The sequence below is a fragment of the Arachis ipaensis genome, chromosome B06 (assembly GCF_000816755.2).
Source record: "Arachis ipaensis cultivar K30076 chromosome B06, Araip1.1, whole genome shotgun sequence".
NCBI lineage: Eukaryota > Viridiplantae > Streptophyta > Magnoliopsida > Fabales > Fabaceae > Arachis > Arachis ipaensis.
Window position 1 is genome coordinate 2982188 of NC_029790.2, and position 20140 is coordinate 3002327.

At 37.7% G+C, this 20140-nt stretch overlaps 6 protein-coding genes across 7 annotated transcripts; 5 read left to right on the top strand and 1 right to left on the bottom strand.

Annotated features, from left to right (window-relative positions):
* Positions 109-3968, top strand: LOC107645371. Its single transcript, XM_016349382.2, has 4 exons — positions 109-946; positions 2613-2823; positions 3254-3383; positions 3473-3968. The coding sequence occupies exons 1-4, from the start codon at positions 216-218 to the stop codon at positions 3760-3762; spliced, it is 1362 nt and encodes a 453-aa protein (XP_016204868.1). The 5' UTR covers positions 109-215; the 3' UTR covers positions 3763-3968.
* LOC107645370 (probable indole-3-acetic acid-amido synthetase GH3.6) lies at positions 4266-6776 on the top strand. Of its 2 annotated transcripts, none has more exons than XM_016349380.2 (3): positions 4266-4681; positions 4782-4889; positions 5287-6776. In XM_016349380.2, the coding sequence occupies exons 1-3, from the start codon at positions 4401-4403 to the stop codon at positions 6629-6631; spliced, it is 1734 nt and encodes a 577-aa protein (XP_016204866.1). In that variant the 5' UTR covers positions 4266-4400; the 3' UTR covers positions 6632-6776. The 2 variants fall into 2 exon arrangements, with proteins under 2 accessions (XP_016204866.1, XP_016204867.1); XM_016349381.2 differs by having other exon boundaries at positions 4395-4681; positions 4787-4889.
* Positions 7900-10242, top strand: LOC110263531. The gene is made up of 3 exons (XM_021104924.1): positions 7900-8592; positions 8677-9711; positions 9810-10242. Exons 1-3 carry the CDS (start codon positions 7900-7902, stop codon positions 10104-10106), a joined length of 2025 nt encoding a protein of 674 aa, XP_020960583.1. The 3' UTR covers positions 10107-10242.
* Positions 10478-11512, bottom strand: LOC110263097 (probable indole-3-acetic acid-amido synthetase GH3.6). The gene has a single exon (XM_021103732.1). It carries the CDS (start codon positions 11389-11391, stop codon positions 10573-10575), a length of 819 nt encoding a protein of 272 aa, XP_020959391.1. The 5' UTR covers positions 11392-11512; the 3' UTR covers positions 10478-10572.
* LOC107645372 lies at positions 14585-16912 on the top strand. The gene is made up of 3 exons (XM_021103729.1): positions 14585-15315; positions 15397-16410; positions 16508-16912. Exons 1-3 carry the CDS (start codon positions 14638-14640, stop codon positions 16673-16675), a joined length of 1860 nt encoding a protein of 619 aa, XP_020959388.1. The 5' UTR covers positions 14585-14637; the 3' UTR covers positions 16676-16912.
* On the top strand, positions 17071-19576 carry LOC110263096. Its single transcript, XM_021103731.1, has 4 exons — positions 17071-17954; positions 18095-18157; positions 18919-18978; positions 19109-19576. Exons 1-4 carry the CDS (start codon positions 17883-17885, stop codon positions 19460-19462), a joined length of 549 nt encoding a protein of 182 aa, XP_020959390.1. The 5' UTR covers positions 17071-17882; the 3' UTR covers positions 19463-19576.

Consider the following 20140-nt stretch of genomic DNA (forward strand, 5'->3'; position numbering starts at 1 on the left):
AATTATGATCGTTTTTAATATTTTTTATATTTTTATATAAATATATAACGATTGAGTTTAGATTTTTAGTAAATAATTGTAATGTACAAATAAATATTGTATTATTTTTCCTTCCATAATTGTACTACTTATCCGATGATGAGAAAAAAAGGCAACACAGAGAAACTTGAAAAGCAGAGGAAGTGGCTGTTATTCTCCAAGCAAGTAATCAAAACATGATGAAGCTCCTCTGCCGTCTCTGTTCGCACCTCCGGTGGTCAAAACGGCGCCGTTTCCGCAAATCGAACCGAAACAAAAGCACCCTAACCACCAGCACTTGTTCATCAGCATTGGTTCACCCAAACAAGAAACCGCAGAAACCAATCCGCGTAGCAACCTTCAACGCCGCACTCTTCTCCATGGCACCAGCAGTCCCCACCAACAACGACGAAGAACAAAACGCGCGCTGTGATCTCAAACCCAAAAGCATTCTCAAGCACTCTCCTCTTCACCCAATAACTTCGGTTGTTCCACCACCGGAACGTCAATCGAAGCTGAGAGTTTCCATCAACCTACCAGATAACGAGATTTCGCTTCTGAGAAGCAGACAATCGAGCTTCTCGGAGCACGAGAGAGAAGGAGGAGGATCTTCTTGGCGATGGAGAAGCGTGGTGATGAGACAGTGCAACAGCTTCTCCGGCGTGGAAGGGAATGATGTGTACGGAATAAAGAGCCGGAAGACGGTGCTGGAGGTTCTGAGGGAGTTGGACGCTGACGTTTTGGCTTTGCAGGATGTGAAGGCGGACGAACAAAACGACATGAAGCCATTGTCGGATTTGGCCAAAGCTTTGGGCATGAACTACGTCTTTGCTGATAGCTGGGCTCCTGAATACGGCAACGCCGTTTTGTCCAGGTGGCCCATCAAACGCTCCAACGTTCAGAAACTCTTCGACCACACCGATTTCAGGTTAATTCACAAAATCTTACAGTATAATACTTCTCAGAAATGTTTTCGTACATTAAAATTAAATTACCTAATAATATACGAAGAGTCAGCACTTTTGTTAAATTCTCGCCAACACTTAACCATCAAAAGAAAATTGAATGATTCTATATCATTAGATGCAATCTCACATCATTAAAAACATCATTGATGACTAAAAGTTACAAAATCTGCTGGCCCTAAACTTTCTCATAATATATTTATGCTTAGCTTGAGTGTACTTCGTTGAAGCTTCTTCATGGCCCTGTGCCATATCTAAGCAAAGCGGAGAAGGAGAAAAAAAGTTAGGGTCACTTATCTTTTCCCATAAAAGTATCCAATCATAAAATCTATAAAAAGAAAATAATAATAAAAGGCAACTAGAAGTAGATGATGATTATTTTGTTTTTCTAATTGTCGTAGTAATGTAATGGTTTTCGAATGATCTAACTCGGGAAAGTGTTAACGTGTTCCTAATGATAGCTGTATGCAGCGAGGCATGGATGGATCCCACACCTAACCCTTAAGCAACTGTGTCTTCTTCTTCTCCCTCTCTCTCTCTCTACACTTGTTTCTTTTCCACGCCTTTTAGATATTTTAATTTTGTTTTCCGCTATTCTCAACGTTCTTGTGAACACATTTATAGGTACAATAATTTATTACCAACACTTTTTAGACCGATTCAGTGCTTATTTTATTTTTTCTCCTCCGTACCACAATTTTGGGTTGGTTCTGGCTAATGAGTGCTGTCTGATTCCTTCTCATTATTGTAACAACTTCTCAATTAATCAACTGCCATTCTGATTGTTGTTAAAAGATTAGTTTGCTAATAGGACAGCCTCAAGAATTAATAATTATCCTATGGCATTAAAAAATTTGTCCTATTTCATAAACTCACTCAAAGTGAGGATTAATTTATTAATTACATGCTACTTTGAAGGCTAAAATAATCATAAGTATAATTAGAGAGTTAATTTTTTTCAGCTATTATCAACTAATCTTTTTAAAATAATTTTTGTATCTTAAATTCTATTCTGAATTTTATATTTTAAGACCAAAATTCTAATTATAAATCCTCCACTAAAAGTCAATAAATTATCGGAAATGTTTAGTAGCCATCATTTCTTTATATTCATCTAAATGTCTCGGATTCGAGTCTAACTCCTATCTTTAGGGGAAAAAAAATCCTCCACTAAAAGGTTTAAAGTTCAAAAAATATTTTCATAATTAAATTTTTTTAATGTTAATTAATAAATTTTTTTTCCTATACTTATTCTCATTTTTCCACAAACAATGCTGCCTCACTACAAGGAGCATAGTTTAGTTTGGCAATGAATGGTGCCATTTGAAGAAGTAGGTAGATATCGACCTTGCCTAATCTTAAAGAAGAGTAAAAATATTACAAACTCTTCTTGCTATAACTGAAGCAAGAAAACTTTTCTTACTTCACTCCAAAGCCAGCTTCTTGTCATTGACCATCTACTAGAGAATATGATCATGGGAATATTAGTGGAAATCTAGCTTGTGAAAGTTGAAAATTAAACAAAATACAACAACAAAAGACTCTGAATTCTGGTGGGTTAGAAATAGATTAGATTAGAGAATATGATTGAGCAACAAGTGCGAATGTGACTAATTTTATTGGCAACAGGAATGTTCTGAAGGCCACCATCGATGTACCTGAAGCTGGTGAAATGAACTTTTACTGCACCCATCTTGATCATCTTGATGAGAATTGGAGGATGAAGCAGATTAATGCAATAATCCAGTCTAATAATGATGAGCCTCACATCTTAGCTGGAGGGCTTAACTCACTTGATGAATCAGATTACTCACAAGAAAGATGGACTGATATTGTTAAGGTATATTTTTATACATAAGCTTTAAAGTTTTAACCATAGTCAAATGTAAATATGAGAAATTATAATGGGGTTAATGTCCAAATTGGCCTCCTAATAAGTCACACGATAGTCAAATTAGTCATTAAAACATTCCATAAATCAATTTAGTTTACATCCAAAGGGATTATAATTGGAGATATCATTGTTTCTATTACAGAAGTTTCTATTAAAATAGAAAATGACCTATTTTAGAATGTGATTTGAAGATTGATTTACGTAATTGAAATTAACTAAAGATTTATAGCGAAACCTAGAAATCGATCACTGATTCAATCTGAGTAACTCCAGAGGATATACCTCAACAGAAAACTAAGAGTAATGATACAAACTTAAGTCAAGTTAGTCCTATGTATGAATTGATATTATTTTTTTCCTTTGTTTTGTTTTTCAGTACTATGAAGAGATTGGAAAACCAACACCAAAGGTTGAAGTGATGAAATATCTAAAGAGTAAGCACTACACGGATGCTAAGGACTATTCAGGGGAATGTGAATCTGTAGTGATGATTGCCAAAGGACAAAGTAAAACAAGAATACCTTAAGCTTTTAATTATGTGACATACATTTAATCAATTTTTGAAAACTCTCTAATCCTCAAAATTATAATGCAGGTGTGCAAGGGACATGTAAGTATGGAACAAGGGTAGATTACATATTATCCTCATCAGATTCAACATATAAGTTCGTAGCAGGGTCCTATCTTGTGCTTTCTTCCAAAGGGACTTCAGATCATCACATAGTCAAAGTTGATGTGGTTAAAGAAAATAATAGCATTCTAAACAGTAGTCCTCTTCAAGAAGAAAACAATAATGTAACAAAGAAGCAGCAGAGAATGAAAACACAGCCAAGTCCATCAACTTGTATATGGAACAAAAACACATACGGGAGAGATATTGATTGAGTTTCTTATTTTCCTTTTTCTTCTCTTTAATTTGCTTACATTAATCATTGCTGAATTTAACTATAGTTTTGAAGATGGGGCAGTTCAGTTAGTTTTAATTTGTTCATGCTTCCTAATCCTCTAATCATATATGTTCTGTATAAATCTGTGTTTCCTAAAAGACAAAAGATTTACAAGATTATTGAGAGGCAAAATGTTATGTCTTACACATTTCTCTTTATTTATTTCTTTTGTTAATAAGCGCCGCATTGCTTTCATAACATAATACAAATGGGGAATAGTAGAAGGCTAATATTTTTAGTGTAAAAAGAAAAAAAGAAAGTTGATTAGTGTTAATTCAAATATAAGGTAAAAACAAAAACTATATTGATTAGTAGAATAAAAATATCTAAAGAATCTTCTGATAGAACATAGGTTATAGTCAAAGAAGTCACAAAACTTGGTACTTGCATTACCATGGGTTGCTGCTGTTTTAGTTTTACTCAAAGAAGTCAACACCTTAGTAATTGATGCTATTGATTTAGAGAAACTTGACATTAACTCCAACATTAATGAGTCAAAGTCAAAGACTATGGACCATGATCAAGGCACATATAAAGATAGGTACATAGAACAGAGAGAACAATGTCCCAAACAAGATGGCAGAAGAGGAATCCATCATAGAGAAGGTGGAAGAGTACACCAAGAACGCAGGGTTTCACCAGTTGGAAACTCTACGCTCAATCCTTCAACACAATTCAAAAGTGCAATATCTCCAACCATTTATCTCTCATCTTGATGTGAATACTTTCAGGAATATGGTGCCTCTGTCTTCCTATGATGACTATGTTGACTACATCAATCAAATGGCAGAACATGGAAAACAACATCATGATCCTCCTCTTCTCTCTGTTGATCCCCTCCTCTGCTTCTTCTACAGGTTCCAATACTGTTCTTTTTCTTGTTGGTAAAAACTAAAAACCTTCAGTGTTTGATGTTGGATTTGACCCTTTTCTTTTTTCTTTTGTCCTTTTAATCAGCTCAGGAACAAGCTCCATGAAGCCCAAATTGATCCCTTATTTTGATTCAACCCTTTCCCAAGCTGCATCCTTTATTGCTCACAGAGGCAGCACTGCAGTTCTTCACAGGTAAACTAATCTAGTTTCCAGAATTCGATGAGACAAGAAATTACTTATTACAAAATCTTAAAATGTTAGGAAAAATACATGAATGGTTATATACCTTGTTAGAATTCATGATAATAACTCAAGAATAAATTTGATATTCAGATATTATTATTCTGATGCTTCTGTGTGAATGTACAATGAAGAGTACCTATTTATGAGATATAATGGCTTTGATACCATGCTAGAATTCATGATAATAACTCAAGAATAAACTCGATATTCAGATACTGTTCTTGGAATGGACAACAAGGAGTACCTATTTATAGAACAAGATACAATCTAATTGTAATAACAAAATTACCTTAATGTCAAACTAAATAAACATAAAATCAATAATAGATATATCTAATGCATACAGGTTCTTTCCTCCAAGGCCAGGGATAAACAAGATCCTTTGGTTTCTCTATGCTGACAATATCACAACTACTAAGTGCGGCTTCAAGGTTATGGCTGCATCTTCTTACTCTTTGCAGAGTGGTAAGGCCAAACCTCAACAACTTGCTGTCTATTCAAGCCCTCCACAAGTGTTTCTTGGATCTTTTGTTGAGCATCAAATGTATTGCCACCTTCTCTGCGGCCTAAGGAATCTCGAAGCAATCGATGCTATTCGAACCCCTTATGCTGTAGGATTGGTTAAGGCTTTTGGCCTTCTAGAGTCCAAATGGGAGCAGCTTTGTGATGACCTTGAATGTGGCTTTCCAAGTATTGAAAATTCAGATGTGGCAATGAGGGAACCTGTGATTAAAGCACTTGGAGGGCCTCAACCGGAATTGTCAAACAGAATAAGGTTGATCTGTGGAGGTAATAATGATAATTGGGGTGGTATTGTTTATAGATTGTGGCCAAATATTCGTTATATAAGGTGTGTTTGCACTGGAAGCATGATGCAGTATTATCCAAAGCTGAAGTATTATGCAGGAGAGGTACCTATTGTTGGAGGAGATTACTTTGCTTCTGAGTGCTGTGTTGGCATAAATTTAGACATAATGCAACCTCCTGAGACGACAAGATTCGTGATACTTCCAACGGCTGCATACTTTGAGTTTCTTCCATTTAACATGAATGAGGAGAGCAATGATGCTGCTGATGAAACAGTGGATCTTAGCAGGGTAGAGGTAGGGAAGATGTATGAAGTGGTTGTTACTACTTATAGAGGATTCTATCGCTATCGGTTAGGGGATGTAGTGAAAGTTGTTGGATTCTATAACAAATCTCCAGAAGTAGAATTTGTGATGAGAGCACCTAAAACTCATGCTGAGATTCTAACAGAGAAGGACTTGGTTTCAGCAATCGAAAACTTTCAACTTGCAGTAAGAGGTGCCATGATGAAAATAGAGATAGTTGAGTTTGCAAGTTTCTTGGACCAGGAATCACAGCCAAAGCAGTTGAAGGTGTTTGCAGAAGTTCAAGAGGAATCTGATTTCATGGAGGACAAACTAGAAGAGTCAACAATGATATTGAAAAGGTGTATTTCCTCACTTGAAAGTGGCTTTGGAGCTTTGTACAAGGTGGAGAAGGATAAGGGTCAAGTAGGGAACTTAGTGGTATTCATTCTAAGGCCTGGAGCATTTGATAAGTTATATGAAGTAGCCATTAGAAATGGAACACCAGCTAGTCAATATAAACCACCCAAGATTATAAGAAATCATGAAATTGTCACACTCTTGCAAAAATATAGTTTTGTGACATTGAATGATATTTAGTTTATAAGCAGCATTGAATAATTTACTTTTCTGCAGTATAACTTATGATTGTAATCATGTTCATCTTTTTGCCTTTTGATGTTAAGAGAAACTAGATTAGCCACAGAATGCACAGAAAAATAAAATATTAAAATTATTTAAGATATATCAGAAGCAATATCTTAATACTTCTGATATGATTATAACAACAAAAGTATTTTAAGGCCTTAGATAGGCCAATTTTTAGAAAGAATACAAATGATGAGAGCAAACTTGATTGTTTTCATGGATATTAGTTTGTTTCTCAAATCTTCTTAAACATAATGTTGATTACACTCTTGAAAATGTACATCAACTTGTCTCCCAAACAGTTTATCATTCGGTTACATTACACAATTTTATCAGTATGAAATGAAAACAAGTTCCTTTTAGATGGTGAATGAAGATACTAAAAATTTTTTATTACTCTTACATATCATCTAATATCACACAAACTAAACTTTTCCAAGAGCCTAACAATTCCTCAGCAACATTGTTATTGGTTTCATCATTCATGTTAAATGGAAGAAACTCAAAGTAAGCAGTATTTGGAAACAACACATATCTTGTAGTCTCAGGGGGTTGCATTATGTCTAAGTTCAAACCAACACTACACTCAGAAGCAAAGTAATCTCCTCCTATAACAGGTACTTCTCCTGCATAATACTTTACCTTTGGATAATATTGCTTCATGATTCCAGTGCTAACACACTTTATATATCGAACGTTTTGCCACAATCTATCTGCAATTCCACTCCAATCATTACTATTATCTTCACAAATTAGCCTTATTCTGTTTGGTTTAATTAATTAAAAAAATAAATTAAAAAAATCTTTAATATAATTGCTAAACAATCTCAAACATGTGACATCCATCGTATTATTTAAGTGTAAAATTCGATTTTAATATAATGTATAACAAATTAGCGTATTCTACAAAGGAAATATTAAGACTATTTTTAGTAGAGAACTCATTTCTGTCTCTAAAATGTAACTCTAAATCAATCTTTACGTCATAAAAATATATAGAAACTTAAAGTATCTCTCTTTTTTATTAAGAGGAACTAACTTTAGTTAATTAATTAAAGTAATTAAAATTTTTTATAAATTAAAAATTATTAAAACAAAAAATAAAAAATCTCTTATTAGCTTAAAAGGAGGAGGGGGTGGGGGGAATAGCTGTTGCAAATGCAATTCGAATTCTCTGATTCCTAACCGTATCATATCCTATATCCTCATTCGCCGCCGACATGAGCAACGAGAATTGGCAGTTGTTGAACCCGGAAACGGTGCTGTCAATCCCACTGAAGAAGACTGATCTGGTGGAGCTGTACTTGCCGTTACGTAACTTGGTAGCCTCAAAATACTCCGAGAGCGATGCACAAAAAGTTGAAAGCGTTCTGCAAACTCTGAACAAATGCCGCATGGACATGGTGGAGCGTAGAGGGGACCTCTCCCTTCCCATGCAACGTGACTGCCTCATCCATTACTTCAAATGTCTTTGCATGGTTGAGTCACTCTTCACCTCTCTCTCCTCCGACGCCGACCCCATCATCTTTGTCTGGTACGACGCCTTCAACCCTGAGCACGAGGATGGGGTCTCCTCACAGCGCAACGGCATCCAATTGGAGAAAGCCGCTGTTGTCTTCAACCTTGGAGCCATCTGCAGCCAGATTGGTGCCTCTTGCGACCGTACCACCGCCCTTGGCCGTCACCTTGCAATGGAAGCCTTCAAAGTTGCCGCCAATTTCTTCTACAAACTCTGGAAGGCTTTTGCCAAGCATGTGGTCTCCGCCACGCTCGATTTGACTCTATTCTTCGCGGAGTTTCTGCACCGTCTCTTCTCCGCTCAGGCTTCCGAGCTCGAATTACAGGAGCAACTCAACAACAACGACGCCGGTTACGCTCTCCAACAACACCGATGTGCCCTAGCGTTTGCATCGGTCAGTCTTTACTCTTGAATTCTTGATTGATTTTACATTTATTTTTTCATTCTAGTGATGATGATGATGATGATGACGATGTAGGTTTATGAGCATTATCATAGAGCATATGAACTGATACCTCCTGATTCGGCAGCACGGAAACATGTCGACTCTTTTGACCAAACCTGGGTAACTCATCTTTACCAGAAGGTGACATTCTTTCAGGAGGAGGCTCGTCAGAGGCAATCATCCATCCTAACCGAATCCGAGCGACCTTCTGTGTTCTCAAGGGTCCAATCTTGTGCTCTTGATCATGATGCAGAATGTGTCACTGAGATATTAGTTAGAGGGTTTTGCAGCATTTCCAGGCACTCGATATTCAAGCCACGACAAATATACGTTGACCTCATCCTCTCGGAGTACAATCCTTTTAAGCTTATGAAGGATGGAAAGCTGGTGGCTTACCCATGGGACATGCCTCCCCCTTATCAAACGGATTCGGCAATCCTCTCATCTTCGATGTCTTCTTCGCCGTTTTCACATATGCTTGCATTCCTTCCTTTGAAGAAGACTGAGCCCTTGCATCTCTATGAATCCCTGCGCAATTACTTTGTCCTCAAATACTCTGAGAGCGTGGCAAAGAAAGTAGAAGGCCTTCTCGAAATGCTACACAAATTGCGCAATCAGATGCTGCGTGATGACCTTTCTCTACCCTTTCGCCGTGACTGCCTCATCGGTTATTTCAAATGCCTTTGCATGATTGAGCCTTTCTTCCCTATGAATGCCTCACCCAACCCACCTATCTTTGTTTGGTACAATGCCATCAACCCGCAACAAGACTGTTCTCAGCATGACATCCATTTGGAGAAGGCCTCTGTTCTCTTCAACCTGGCAGCCCTCTGCACCCACATTGCTCTCTCCTGCGATCTCACCACCATCCAAGGCCATTGCCTTGCCGTGGATGCCTTAAATGATGCTTTACATTGGCTCAAAAAACTGATTTTTCCGTCTAAGAAGGCATCTGGCACGATTGACTTGTCAGAACTATACACCCGTGCGATAAACAATGAGATTGTCAGCTTGAAATCCAAATTTCCTCATCCCCAATGTGATGTATCCTCATCACCTGGATATCCTGTATGTAAAACTAACTACCTTTTTCAGTTGATACTTTCTTAGTACAATTGATTGATGTCAATCTTGATTTGTTAAATTGTTTGATTGAGATGATGCAGGCTGCAGCTTCTGATCCGTTGGCATCTGGGCCTTTAGCTGAGATTCTTGTTCAATCCTCGCCACCTGAATTTCGTGGGTCGAAGATGAAAACCTGCCCGAGTGACAGTGACGTCATCGGACAATTTCTTTTAGGGTATTATAAGGCTCACTTCCTGCTTCAAAAGGTATGTGAAGCACCATGCTTGGACCTTCTCTCTGAGGTTAGCCCTGTCAAGATTAAGGATGGAAATCTTGTGGCCAATGCAACCTTAGAGGCGGCATTGGAGAACATGAGCTTGCAGGAGACACAACAGTAACATTACCGTAGAGAAAAACTAAACAAGATTTAGGAATGCACTTATTTACTTTTTTAAATTGGATGTTGGAACTTTGTTTGTTGATGCTAGAACTCTTTTTGTGAAATATTATCCTCGTGATTTTGTTTGTTATGTGAATATATTTCTTCTTATTCGTCGACAATTTGTAGTGATCTGTATGCCTCTGATATGATCTCGTAGCTATTGCTAGTTATTGTTGCATATTAGTAAATTGAACTTATTCAGTGTCTCCAATCTCCATCAAGGCCTAATAATTTTAAACAAGCAAATAATATCGTTTCATTTAGAATCATCCAATATCACACAAACTAAACTTTTCCAAGACGCTAACAATTTCATGATTCCTTAGAATCTTGGGTGGTTTATATTGACTAGCTGGTGTTCCATTTCTAATGGCTGCTTCATATAACTTATCAAATGCTCCAGGCCTTAGAATGAATACCATTTAGTTCCCAAGTTGACCTTTAACCTTCTCCACTTTGTACAAGGCTCCCAAGCTACCTTCAAGTGAGGTAATACAACTTCTCAATGTCCTAATTGATTCCTCTTGTTTATCCTCCATGAAATCAGATTCCTCTTGAACTTCTACGAACACCTTCAACTGCTTCGGCCTTGATTCTTGGTCTAAGAAACTTGCAAACTCAACTATCTGTGTTCTCATCATGGCACCTCTTAGTGAAAGTTGAAAGTTATCAATTGCTGAAATCAAGTCTCTCTCAGTTAGAATCTCAGATGCAGCTTTAGGTGCTCTCATCACAAACTCCACTTCTGGAGAAGAATTATAGAAGCCAAGAATTCGCACTACATCACCTAAACGATAGCGATAGAATCCGCCATAAGTAGTAACAACTATTTCATACATCTTCCTAACCTCTACACTGCTATGATCAAACATTTCGTCAGCAACATTGTTATTGGTTTCATCATTCATGTTAAATGGAAGAAACTCAAAGTAAGCAGTATTTGGAAACAACACATATCTTGTAGTCTCAGGGGGTTGCATTATGTCTAAGTTCAAACCAACACTACACTCAGAAGCAAAGTAATCCCCTCCTACAACAGGTACTTCTCCTGCATAATACTTTACCTTTGGATAATATTGCTTCATGATTCCAGTGCTAACACACTTTATATATCGAACGTTTTGCCACAATCTATGTGCAATTCCACTCCAATCATTGCCATTATCTTCCACAAATTTGCTTATTCTGTTTGACAATTCAGGTTGAGGCCCTCCAAGTGTTTCTGTTACAGCTTCCCTCATTGCAACATCTGAGATTTCATGACTTGGGAAACCACGTTCAAGATCATGACATAGTTTTTCCCACTTGGACTCAAGAAGGGTAAATGCTTTGACCAATACTAAGGAATATGGTGCTGCAATTCCATCTATAAGGTCAAGATTCCTCAGGCCACATAGAAGGTGGCAATAGGTTTGTTGGTCAGCATGTTAAAATCTGTATGAAACATCATAATAATTTTGTTAATTTCAGATTCAGTAACATTTTAGACGTCTAAAGCAAACAGTAATCAGGCCCAAGGCTCAGAAGAGTGTTAGTGCTAAGACCATAGCAGCTGCAACCAGTGACACAGTATCTAGATTATTCAAATTTATTCCAACACCGGGATTGAAGCAGTCTACGAAAAAATGATGCTTTTAAGGATTTCAATACCATATTTTATTACGTTGGAGGAAATAGACTTTTTGTTGTTTGGGTTGGTTTGGTTTAGTCTAACAATTTGAGACATTTCAATCTAAAAATTTTGATAATCAACACAGATTAAAACTTGCCTAAACAGCCACTACATACATACAAAACACAACTACAACTACCAATGCCCTCAATTATTATACTCCTAAACAAAGCAAAAACAGTATGCTTCTTCACAACTTGGCTATCCTCATTCTTCTTCAACAACAGATCCTCCAACTGCTTCACACTCTCTCCTCAAAGCTATCGTTTAACATACATATTAAGTCATTTAAAATTAGCATGTCTTGGAATTCGGGACATTTTTTGTGACATGTGAAGGAGAATTTTCAATTTGAGTGTCATGAAAGGGAGGATTAGAATTTTGCAAGCTACCAGGTCCAAATATATCAATCTATGTTTTCAATGAAAACAAAAAAGGGCAATGAATATTAGGGGTGTCCGCGGATCGGATCGGATATGACCGAAAATTCGATCCGATCCGCACAATTTTCATCGGATCAGATCGGATATGTTATCCGCACTTTTTAGTGCCGGATCCGATCCGATATCGGATCGGATATCGGATATATCCGCATAATTAAACATTCTCTTTTTAATCATATTTCTATGTAAAAAAATTTGATAAAAATATTTCTTTCATACTTTTAAACTTATTTATTTCTAAAACGTTGCAACTCCTACGTCACTTACACGCGCTATACAAAGATCCCGCATTTGTATAACTACCAAATTTAAAAGATTTGTTTCCTTCTTTGTTTTCCTTCTTTCCAAAATTCATCGTTCTTCTTCTCGCGCGTCTTCCCCTGGTTTTTCGATCGTTCTTTTCTTCTCCTTTCTCATTGGTTTGTTCTTCGTCATTGACGTTAGTTCTTCTCTCTGTAACTCCAGCTTCGTTTTCTTTTCGATTTTCTGGTTTCTGAAATCAAAGTTTGAACTCGTTTTGAAGATAATAGATGATTCAACCTCAGATTGTCAGCTGAATCAGGGCGAAGTGGAGCACAAATAGGAAGGAAAACGAGATTAAGAATCAATTGATTACATGTAGCAAAGAGGAAAAATGAAACCCTCATAGCAAAGACTCATTTGATAGGAATTGGAATGATTTTCTGCTAAATTTTGGTCTTGTGGACAACAAGTGGCTTTCAGGTAGTGTTGGGTTAAAATCTGCAGCAGAGGTGTAAATTTAATTTTTTATCGGGTGTATTTATAGTCTGTGTTTGGGTGTATTATGCAGATCTCTATGCAGACCGTCATATATGGGTTCCAATCTATTTGGAATTCTGGATCACCACTTCATATTATAGTACCTGTAAATCAGACATTTTGAATACACCAGAGAGAGTTTAATTAATTTTGGTCTTGTGGACAACAAGTGGCTTTCAGGTAGTGTTGGGTTAAAATCTACAGCAGAGGTGTAAATTTAATTTTTTATCGGGTGTATTTATAGTTTGTGTTTTGGTGTATTATGCAGATCTCTATGCAGACCGTCATATATGGGTTCTAATCTATCTGGATCACCACTTCATATTATAGTACCTGTAAATCAGACATTTTGAATACACCAGAGAGAGTTTAATTATGGAAAAAAAATTTACTTATAATTGGATCAAATATATTTATATCATGTGTTCAATTTCTTACAAGAGTATATAACAGTTACATTAATCAGTGACAATATCATTAGAATCTATCTGACAAAATGGACTCAATAACAATGAGGATGGCCTGGACAGTCTTATTGCATCACTTCTCCTTGCTCATATTTCTGAATTTCTCACTCAACAGATGGGTTGCACACTTTAGGTCCTTGATTTACTGTAAACAAAGCAAAATTAGAGTTAGATATATTTCTATTATGAAAAACTGATTTGATCGAAGACATATATTTGTTCTTACATTTTTTTCAGCTTGGTTTCTGCCTGCCATTTTTTTTGAAATGAAAAATACACCCATAGATATCAGTCAGATATCACTCAAATACACTCAAATGATTACAGAAATACACCCAAAGGATTACAGAAAATACACCCAAACGGTTACAAGAATTCACCCAAACGATTATAGGAATACACCCAAAATTCGTTGAAGTACATCTTATGCATCATTCAGAACTCTTTCTCTTTCTCCTCCTCATCTTCTGCTGCTTCTTCTTCTTCAAAAACGATTTTACCATGAAAAATCGAAAAAAAAGAGAAAACAGAGAGAAAATACGTAAATGAAGAAGAAGAAAAAGAGGAAAACGAGGAAGAAGAACGTGCAGAAACGAAAGAAAAGGAGAAGAAGAAGAGTAAGAGGAAGAAGAACGTGCAGCAAGAAGAAGAAAAAGAATTTTAGAAACCATGAAAATCGAAAAAAAAAAAGAAGAAGAAGAGGAAGAGGAAGAGGAAAAGGAAGAAGAAGAAGACGAAGACGAAGACGAAGACGACGAAGAAGAAGAAGAGAAGAAGAAGAAAAAGACGAAGAGGAACCGTTTGAGTGCGGCGCGTGTAGTTACGCTCCATTCAAAATGAGTTAATGCGCGTGTTAATGAAGTTTGGGCTGATAACTTGTAAAACTTGTACGGCCTTTTTACTTGTATGTGTAGCAGGCCCATTATTATAATGTATTATGATTTGTTTTAACGTATTCAAATTTTAAATTTTATAAATTAAAAATTATTAAAACAAAATAAAAAATCTCTGATTAGCTTAAAAGGAGGAGGGGGTGGGGAGAATAGCTGTTGCAAATGCAATTCGAATTCTCTGATTCTCTGATTCCTAATCGTATCATATCCTATATCCTCATTCGCCGCCGACATGAGCAACGAGAATTGGCAGTTGTTGAACCCGGAAACGGTGCTGTCAATCCCACTGAAGAAGACTGATCCGGTGGAGCTGTACCTGCCGTTACGCAACTTGGTAGCCTCAAAATACTCGGAGAGCGATGCAGAAAAAGTTGAAAGCGTTCTGGAAACCCTAAACAAATGCCGCAGGGACATGGTGGAGCGTAGAGGGGACCTCTCCCTTCCCATGCAACGTGACTGCCTCATCCACTACTTCAAATGCCTTTGCATGGTTGAGTCACTCTTCACCTCTCTCTCCTCCGACGCCGACGCCGATGCCGATCCCATCATCTTTGTCTGGTACGACGCCTTCAACCCTGAGCATGAGGAAGGGGTCTCCTCACAGCGCAACGGCATCCAATTGGAGAAGGCCGCTGTTGTCTTCAACCTTGGAGCCATCTGCAGCCAGATTGCTGCCTCTTACGACCGTACCACCGCCCTTGGCCGTCACCTTGCAATGGAAGCCTTCAAAGTTGCCGCCAATTTCTTCTTCCAACTCTGGAAGGTTTTTGCCAAGGACGTGGTCTCCGCCACCCTCGATTTGACTCCCCTCTTAGCGCAGTTTCTGCACGCCCTCTTCTCCGCTCAGGCTTCCGAGCTCGAATTACAGCCACAACTCCTCAACGACGCCCGTTACGCTCTCCATCAATCGGTCAGTCTTCACTCTTGATTGATTTTACATTTATTTTCTCGTTCTAAATTTCTAATGATGATGATGACGATGATGATGTAGGTTCATTTGCTTTATGCTAGAGCAGTTACACTGATACATAATGTTTTGAGAGCGGCTAAACTGAAACATGTCTACTGTTTTGACCGAACCTGGGCAACTCATCTTTCCGAGAAGGAGGGATTCTTTGGTAACTCATCGATGCATTCTTGGAATCTGGCTCAGGCAGAGGCTCCTCAGAGGGAATCATCCATCCCAGAGCAACCTGATGCAGAATGTGTCGCTGAGATATTAGTTAGAGGGATTTGCAGGCGCTCGATACCCAATCTACAACAAATATACGTTGACCTCATCCTCTCAGAGTACAATCCTTTCAAGCTTATGAAGGATGGAAAGCTGGTGGCTTACCCATGGGACATGCCTCCTCGTTATCCAACAGATTCGGCAATCCTGTCGTCTTCGATGTCTTCGCCGTTGTCAGGTATTCTTGCATTGCTTCCTTTGAAGAAGAGTGAGCCCTTGAATCTCTATGAGTCCCTGCGCAATTACTTTGTCCTCAAATACTCTGAGAGCGTGGCAAAGAGAGTAGAAGGCCCTCTCGAAATGCTACACAAATTGCGCAATGAGATGCTGCGTGATGACCTTTCGCTACCCCTTCGCCGTGACTGTCTCATCCGTTATTTCAAATGCCTTTGCATGATTGAGCCTTTCTTCCCTATGAATGCCTCACCCAACCCACCTGTCTTTGTTTGGTACAATGCCATCAACCCGCAACAGGACTCTTCTCAGCATAACATCCATTTGGAGAAGGCCTCTGTTCTCTTCAACCTGGTAGCTCTCTGCACCCACATTGCTCTCTCCTGCGATCTCACCACCATCCAAGGCTGTCGCCTTGCCATGGAGGCCTTAAATGAAGCTTTAAATTGGTTCTCTCCACTGCCGGGTGAGTCTAAGAAGGCATCTGGCACGATTGACTTGTCAGAACAATACACCAGTAAGATAAAAAATGAGATTGTCGGCTTGAAACACAAGTTTCCTCATCCCCAATCCGATGTATCATCATTACCTGAATATCCTGTATGTATACTCATCTAACTTTTCAGTTTATCTTTTCTTAGTACAATTGATTGGTGTCAATCTTGATTTGTTACATTGTTTGATTGAGATGATGCAGGCTTCAACTAATGATCCGTCGAGTGATGTCACTGAACAATTTCTTTTAGGGTATTGTAAGGCTCACTCCCTGCTTCAAGAGGTATGTGAAGCAGCATGCTTGGACCTTCTCTCTGCGGTTAGCCCCGTCAAGATTAAGGATGGAAATCTTGTGGCCAATGCAACTTAGAGGCACCAAATTTGGCATTGGAGAACATGAGCTTGCAGGAGACACAACATTAACATTCCCCTTGAGAGAAACTAAACAAGCTTTAGGAATGAACTTTTTTACTTTTTTTTTTTTTAATTATTGGATGTTGCAACTTTGTTTGTTGATGCTAGAACTCTTGATTTTGTTGGTTGATTTTGTTCATCACCAATTTGTAGTGATTTGTATGCCTCTTATATGATTTCGTAGTTATTGCTAGTTATTGTTGCATATATTGGTAAATTCATTGTATACCCAAAAAAAAGATCTAAAATTATTAAAGTCAGTTATCTCTTTTCAGAAAGTTTATTATTCAATTAGGCAAAATGCATTCCGAAAATTAAAATCCGAGAAAAGTTAGCTGCTGAGAATGATCCAAACATGCAAGATGTTGTTGCAACTGAAGAAGGGAGTGGGAGCCAGTGGAGTTTCCTCCCAAAACCATCTCATCATAAGTTTGTTTAGTATCTGACTGAATCTTCAAACTATCTGCCTAAGACCGAGGATATGATTGGGAGCAATTATGCATCTCTTGATTTGGAAACGATGCCAATGGAACAAACATGATCTTTTGTAAAGATCCTGGAAAAGCTTATACCTTTAAAACTGAAGTTCATTCTTCCAATGAAGTAGACATTGGCAAGGCAGGAAAGTCAGCAAGACTGAATGTGTATTTGAATTAGCATTTTCAAATCTAAGTTGAGTGAATATGAAGAATTGCGTTTCATTGCAACGTGATTTTGTTTGAAAAAATTTCCTGCAAGAAGTGATTTTGACATAGATGTTGTTTGTATAGTAATATTAGGGAGCAAAGATTTCACAATAATTGTACTCTAGTTTCTTCTAGTTGTTTCACTATTTCTTGGTTAAATTTGCGGCTTATAAATGTACATAGAATGAATGATACCCAAATAAAGATTTTATTCTCTGTTTTCAGCAAGTGGAGTATTGGAGACCTGCTGAGAGTGAAGTCCAGCAGGAAGCAATGCAATTTGAAAGTACTCAACATCATCATCCCCTCTATCGTGAGGTCAGTTAATGCTTTAACAAGCATAATATACTGTATAGTTTTTATCATTTGAAGACTTTATAATAATGATTTCCATTAATCTTGTGCTAGACTCCTGCTTAATGGACACCAGAAGCAAGTGGAGATAATCCTAATGTTTCACAGCTTGATCCATCAGTAATGGCTGGCACACCTAGTTTCCTTCCTAAACCAGGAAGAGGCTCAACAGCAAGACAGAAAGCCAGTGACCGAGTAAGTCAAGTATGCCACTATTAGTTTTCTCCAGGCATACAAAATTTGAAGATCACATGCTGAATTCAAATTTTGGATATTGCAATGTTTTTAACTTTTAACACAATTTATCTTCATTAACCATGAATTCTACATCATAGCAACGCAGGCAACGAATTGCTGAGCTGAAAGCACCACACGACTTGCTTCCAAATCAAGAAGAGGTAATTTGTAGTAAGTTGTCAATGCAACATGGTGATGTGTTATCCTTTCCCTTGGAAAGTTTTTCAGTGAATAAAGTGGCAATTAACATAAGAATACCTAACCTGGAATAAGATATCTCACTGCTGAGAAATAAGTGACAAAATGAAAATAAAGATTCTAAGTAGCTTTTATTGGTAGGTTCTGCTTTAAGAACACGGAATACTTAAGTACAACATCTTGATTGTTGCATGCATGAAATAAAACAGCCCTTTCAAAAATATCTCACCATTCTTATCTTTGAGCAATACTTTGGCAGATCATATATACTTAATCTCATTTATATCAATAATTGATTTTTAATCTATAAGGTAGTCAAGCTTATATACTGGACGACGTTATTGACCATGTTAAATATTTGCAGCTTCAACTAAAGGTACCTATTAACTTTGGATCATCTCAATTTTCTCAGCCTCATTCATTCTCATACATATGTAACGGCTGTGCTAATGATTATGATTGTGCTATCATATCAAATGAATTAAGATGATGTCAGAATGAACAAACTAGAAGTTTGGCTACATGCAAACACAAAATGAGACTAAATGATTTCTTTCCCCTTGAAAGAACTATCCATCATTTAGGAAAATAATAAAATTGGGCATTGTCATACTATTAGACCATTAAGCTTCAGGCTTTTGGTCCCTAAATCAAGCAAAGTGGAGATATAGACTAGACTTGAATTTGTTAATGTGCAAATTAACGTAGCATATGTTCCTTACAGGAACTAAGTGGAAATAGACTGCAAGCTGAATCAACTGCTATACCACTTGTTTTCCATGAGGTATATGTCTTGTCCTTGCACACAATCACTATGAATGTTCTAGCCCAAATTCTGTCCCATAGGAAATATCAAATATCTGCCCTCCAGAGTGCCAAATTCACTGACTCGAGATCTTGTTTTGTTTGATTAGGAGGGTTATGGGCATTATATTCACCAGCAGAAGTTGAATGAACCACTTGAAGAGATGATGGGGAAACTGCTTGAAGAGCATCCTGTATCTGCCAGTGTATCTGCCAGTCAGCTGCTGGAGAGCAATGGTCTTGTCCTGCTGCCTATGGAGTTGGTTCAAGACTTGCACCAATCCACGCAAATCTTCGGCAACGGCAATGCACTTGTCCGAGTTCGACTAGTCAGGCCGGCATGCACCATAAATCGGAGACAATTTGACAACATTAGTAGCTTACTAGCTCTAGGTATTAGTAGACGATCATCTTCTTTCGTTTCATATGGAAAGTTTAGAAACTCTTTTCTATATGACCTTTAATTACTACACTGCAAGAAGATATTGGAATGTGCATTGACATGTATGTATTCAGTTTATGTCTATAGACTATATACTAACTCCCATGGCCATGCATATAAATGCGGAAATTCATTAACAAATCCATAGCTTAAGCCTATAGATCAAAATGCTCTTTTGAATAAAGTTAATAATGGTAACACATGCAACTAATAACACACACATGTCATGATCATAATGAAATATCTAATAATTCTTTGTCATTATCTGTCCAATATGAACTTGGGATCATAACAAATATCAATGCCTTTTACTAATATTGGCAAAGTTTATATTTTTCTTTGATTTGAACCAAACGACTTTAATTTCATTTTGCATTTTGCCTGCTAATTTGACTAAAAATAAATTTATAGATATACTGAAATACTGATCCGGTGGAACTGTACTTGCCGTTACGTAACTTGGTAGCCTCAAAATACTCCGAGAGCGATGCACACAAAGTTGAAAGCCTTCTCCAAACTCTGAACAAATGCCACATGGACATGCAACGTGACTGCCTCATCCACTACTTCAAATGTCTTCACCTCTCTCTCCTCCGACGCCGACACGTCTTCAACCCTGAGCACGAGAATGGGGTCTCCTCACAGCGCAACGGCATCCAATTGGAGAAGGCCGCTGTTGTCTTCAACCTTGGAGCCATCT

What these genes read in the sequence shown, in the direction of transcription:
- LOC107645371 (XM_016349382.2), top strand. Translation starts at nt 216, where the DNA reads ATGATGAAGCTCCTCTGCCGTCTCTGTTCGCACCTCCGGTGGTCAAAA. An exon ending in TTCGACCACACCGATTTCAG is followed by an intron (nt 947 to 2,612) that starts GTTAATTCACAA and finishes TATTGGCAACAG; the next exon opens with GAATGTTCTGAAGGCCACCA. An exon ending in GATGGACTGATATTGTTAAG is followed by an intron (nt 2,824 to 3,253) that starts GTATATTTTTAT and finishes TTTGTTTTTCAG; the next exon opens with TACTATGAAGAGATTGGAAA.
- LOC107645370 (XM_016349380.2), top strand. Translation starts at nt 4,401, where the DNA reads ATGGCAGAAGAGGAATCCATCATAGAGAAGGTGGAAGAGTACACCAAG. An exon ending in CTCCTCTGCTTCTTCTACAG is followed by an intron (nt 4,682 to 4,781) that starts GTTCCAATACTG and finishes CCTTTTAATCAG; the next exon opens with CTCAGGAACAAGCTCCATGA. An exon ending in AGCACTGCAGTTCTTCACAG is followed by an intron (nt 4,890 to 5,286) that starts GTAAACTAATCT and finishes TAATGCATACAG; the next exon opens with GTTCTTTCCTCCAAGGCCAG.
- LOC110263531 (XM_021104924.1), top strand. Translation starts at nt 7,900, where the DNA reads ATGAGCAACGAGAATTGGCAGTTGTTGAACCCGGAAACGGTGCTGTCA. An exon ending in GTGCCCTAGCGTTTGCATCG is followed by an intron (nt 8,593 to 8,676) that starts GTCAGTCTTTAC and finishes ATGACGATGTAG; the next exon opens with GTTTATGAGCATTATCATAG. An exon ending in CCTCATCACCTGGATATCCT is followed by an intron (nt 9,712 to 9,809) that starts GTATGTAAAACT and finishes GAGATGATGCAG; the next exon opens with GCTGCAGCTTCTGATCCGTT.
- LOC110263097 (XM_021103732.1), bottom strand. Translation starts at nt 11,391, where the DNA reads ATGAGGGAAGCTGTAACAGAAACACTTGGAGGGCCTCAACCTGAATTG.
- LOC107645372 (XM_021103729.1), top strand. Translation starts at nt 14,638, where the DNA reads ATGAGCAACGAGAATTGGCAGTTGTTGAACCCGGAAACGGTGCTGTCA. An exon ending in GTTACGCTCTCCATCAATCG is followed by an intron (nt 15,316 to 15,396) that starts GTCAGTCTTCAC and finishes ATGATGATGTAG; the next exon opens with GTTCATTTGCTTTATGCTAG. An exon ending in CATCATTACCTGAATATCCT is followed by an intron (nt 16,411 to 16,507) that starts GTATGTATACTC and finishes GAGATGATGCAG; the next exon opens with GCTTCAACTAATGATCCGTC.
- LOC110263096 (XM_021103731.1), top strand. Translation starts at nt 17,883, where the DNA reads ATGGCTGGCACACCTAGTTTCCTTCCTAAACCAGGAAGAGGCTCAACA. An exon ending in GACAGAAAGCCAGTGACCGA is followed by an intron (nt 17,955 to 18,094) that starts GTAAGTCAAGTA and finishes TCTACATCATAG; the next exon opens with CAACGCAGGCAACGAATTGC. An exon ending in TGCTTCCAAATCAAGAAGAG is followed by an intron (nt 18,158 to 18,918) that starts GTAATTTGTAGT and finishes TGTTCCTTACAG; the next exon opens with GAACTAAGTGGAAATAGACT.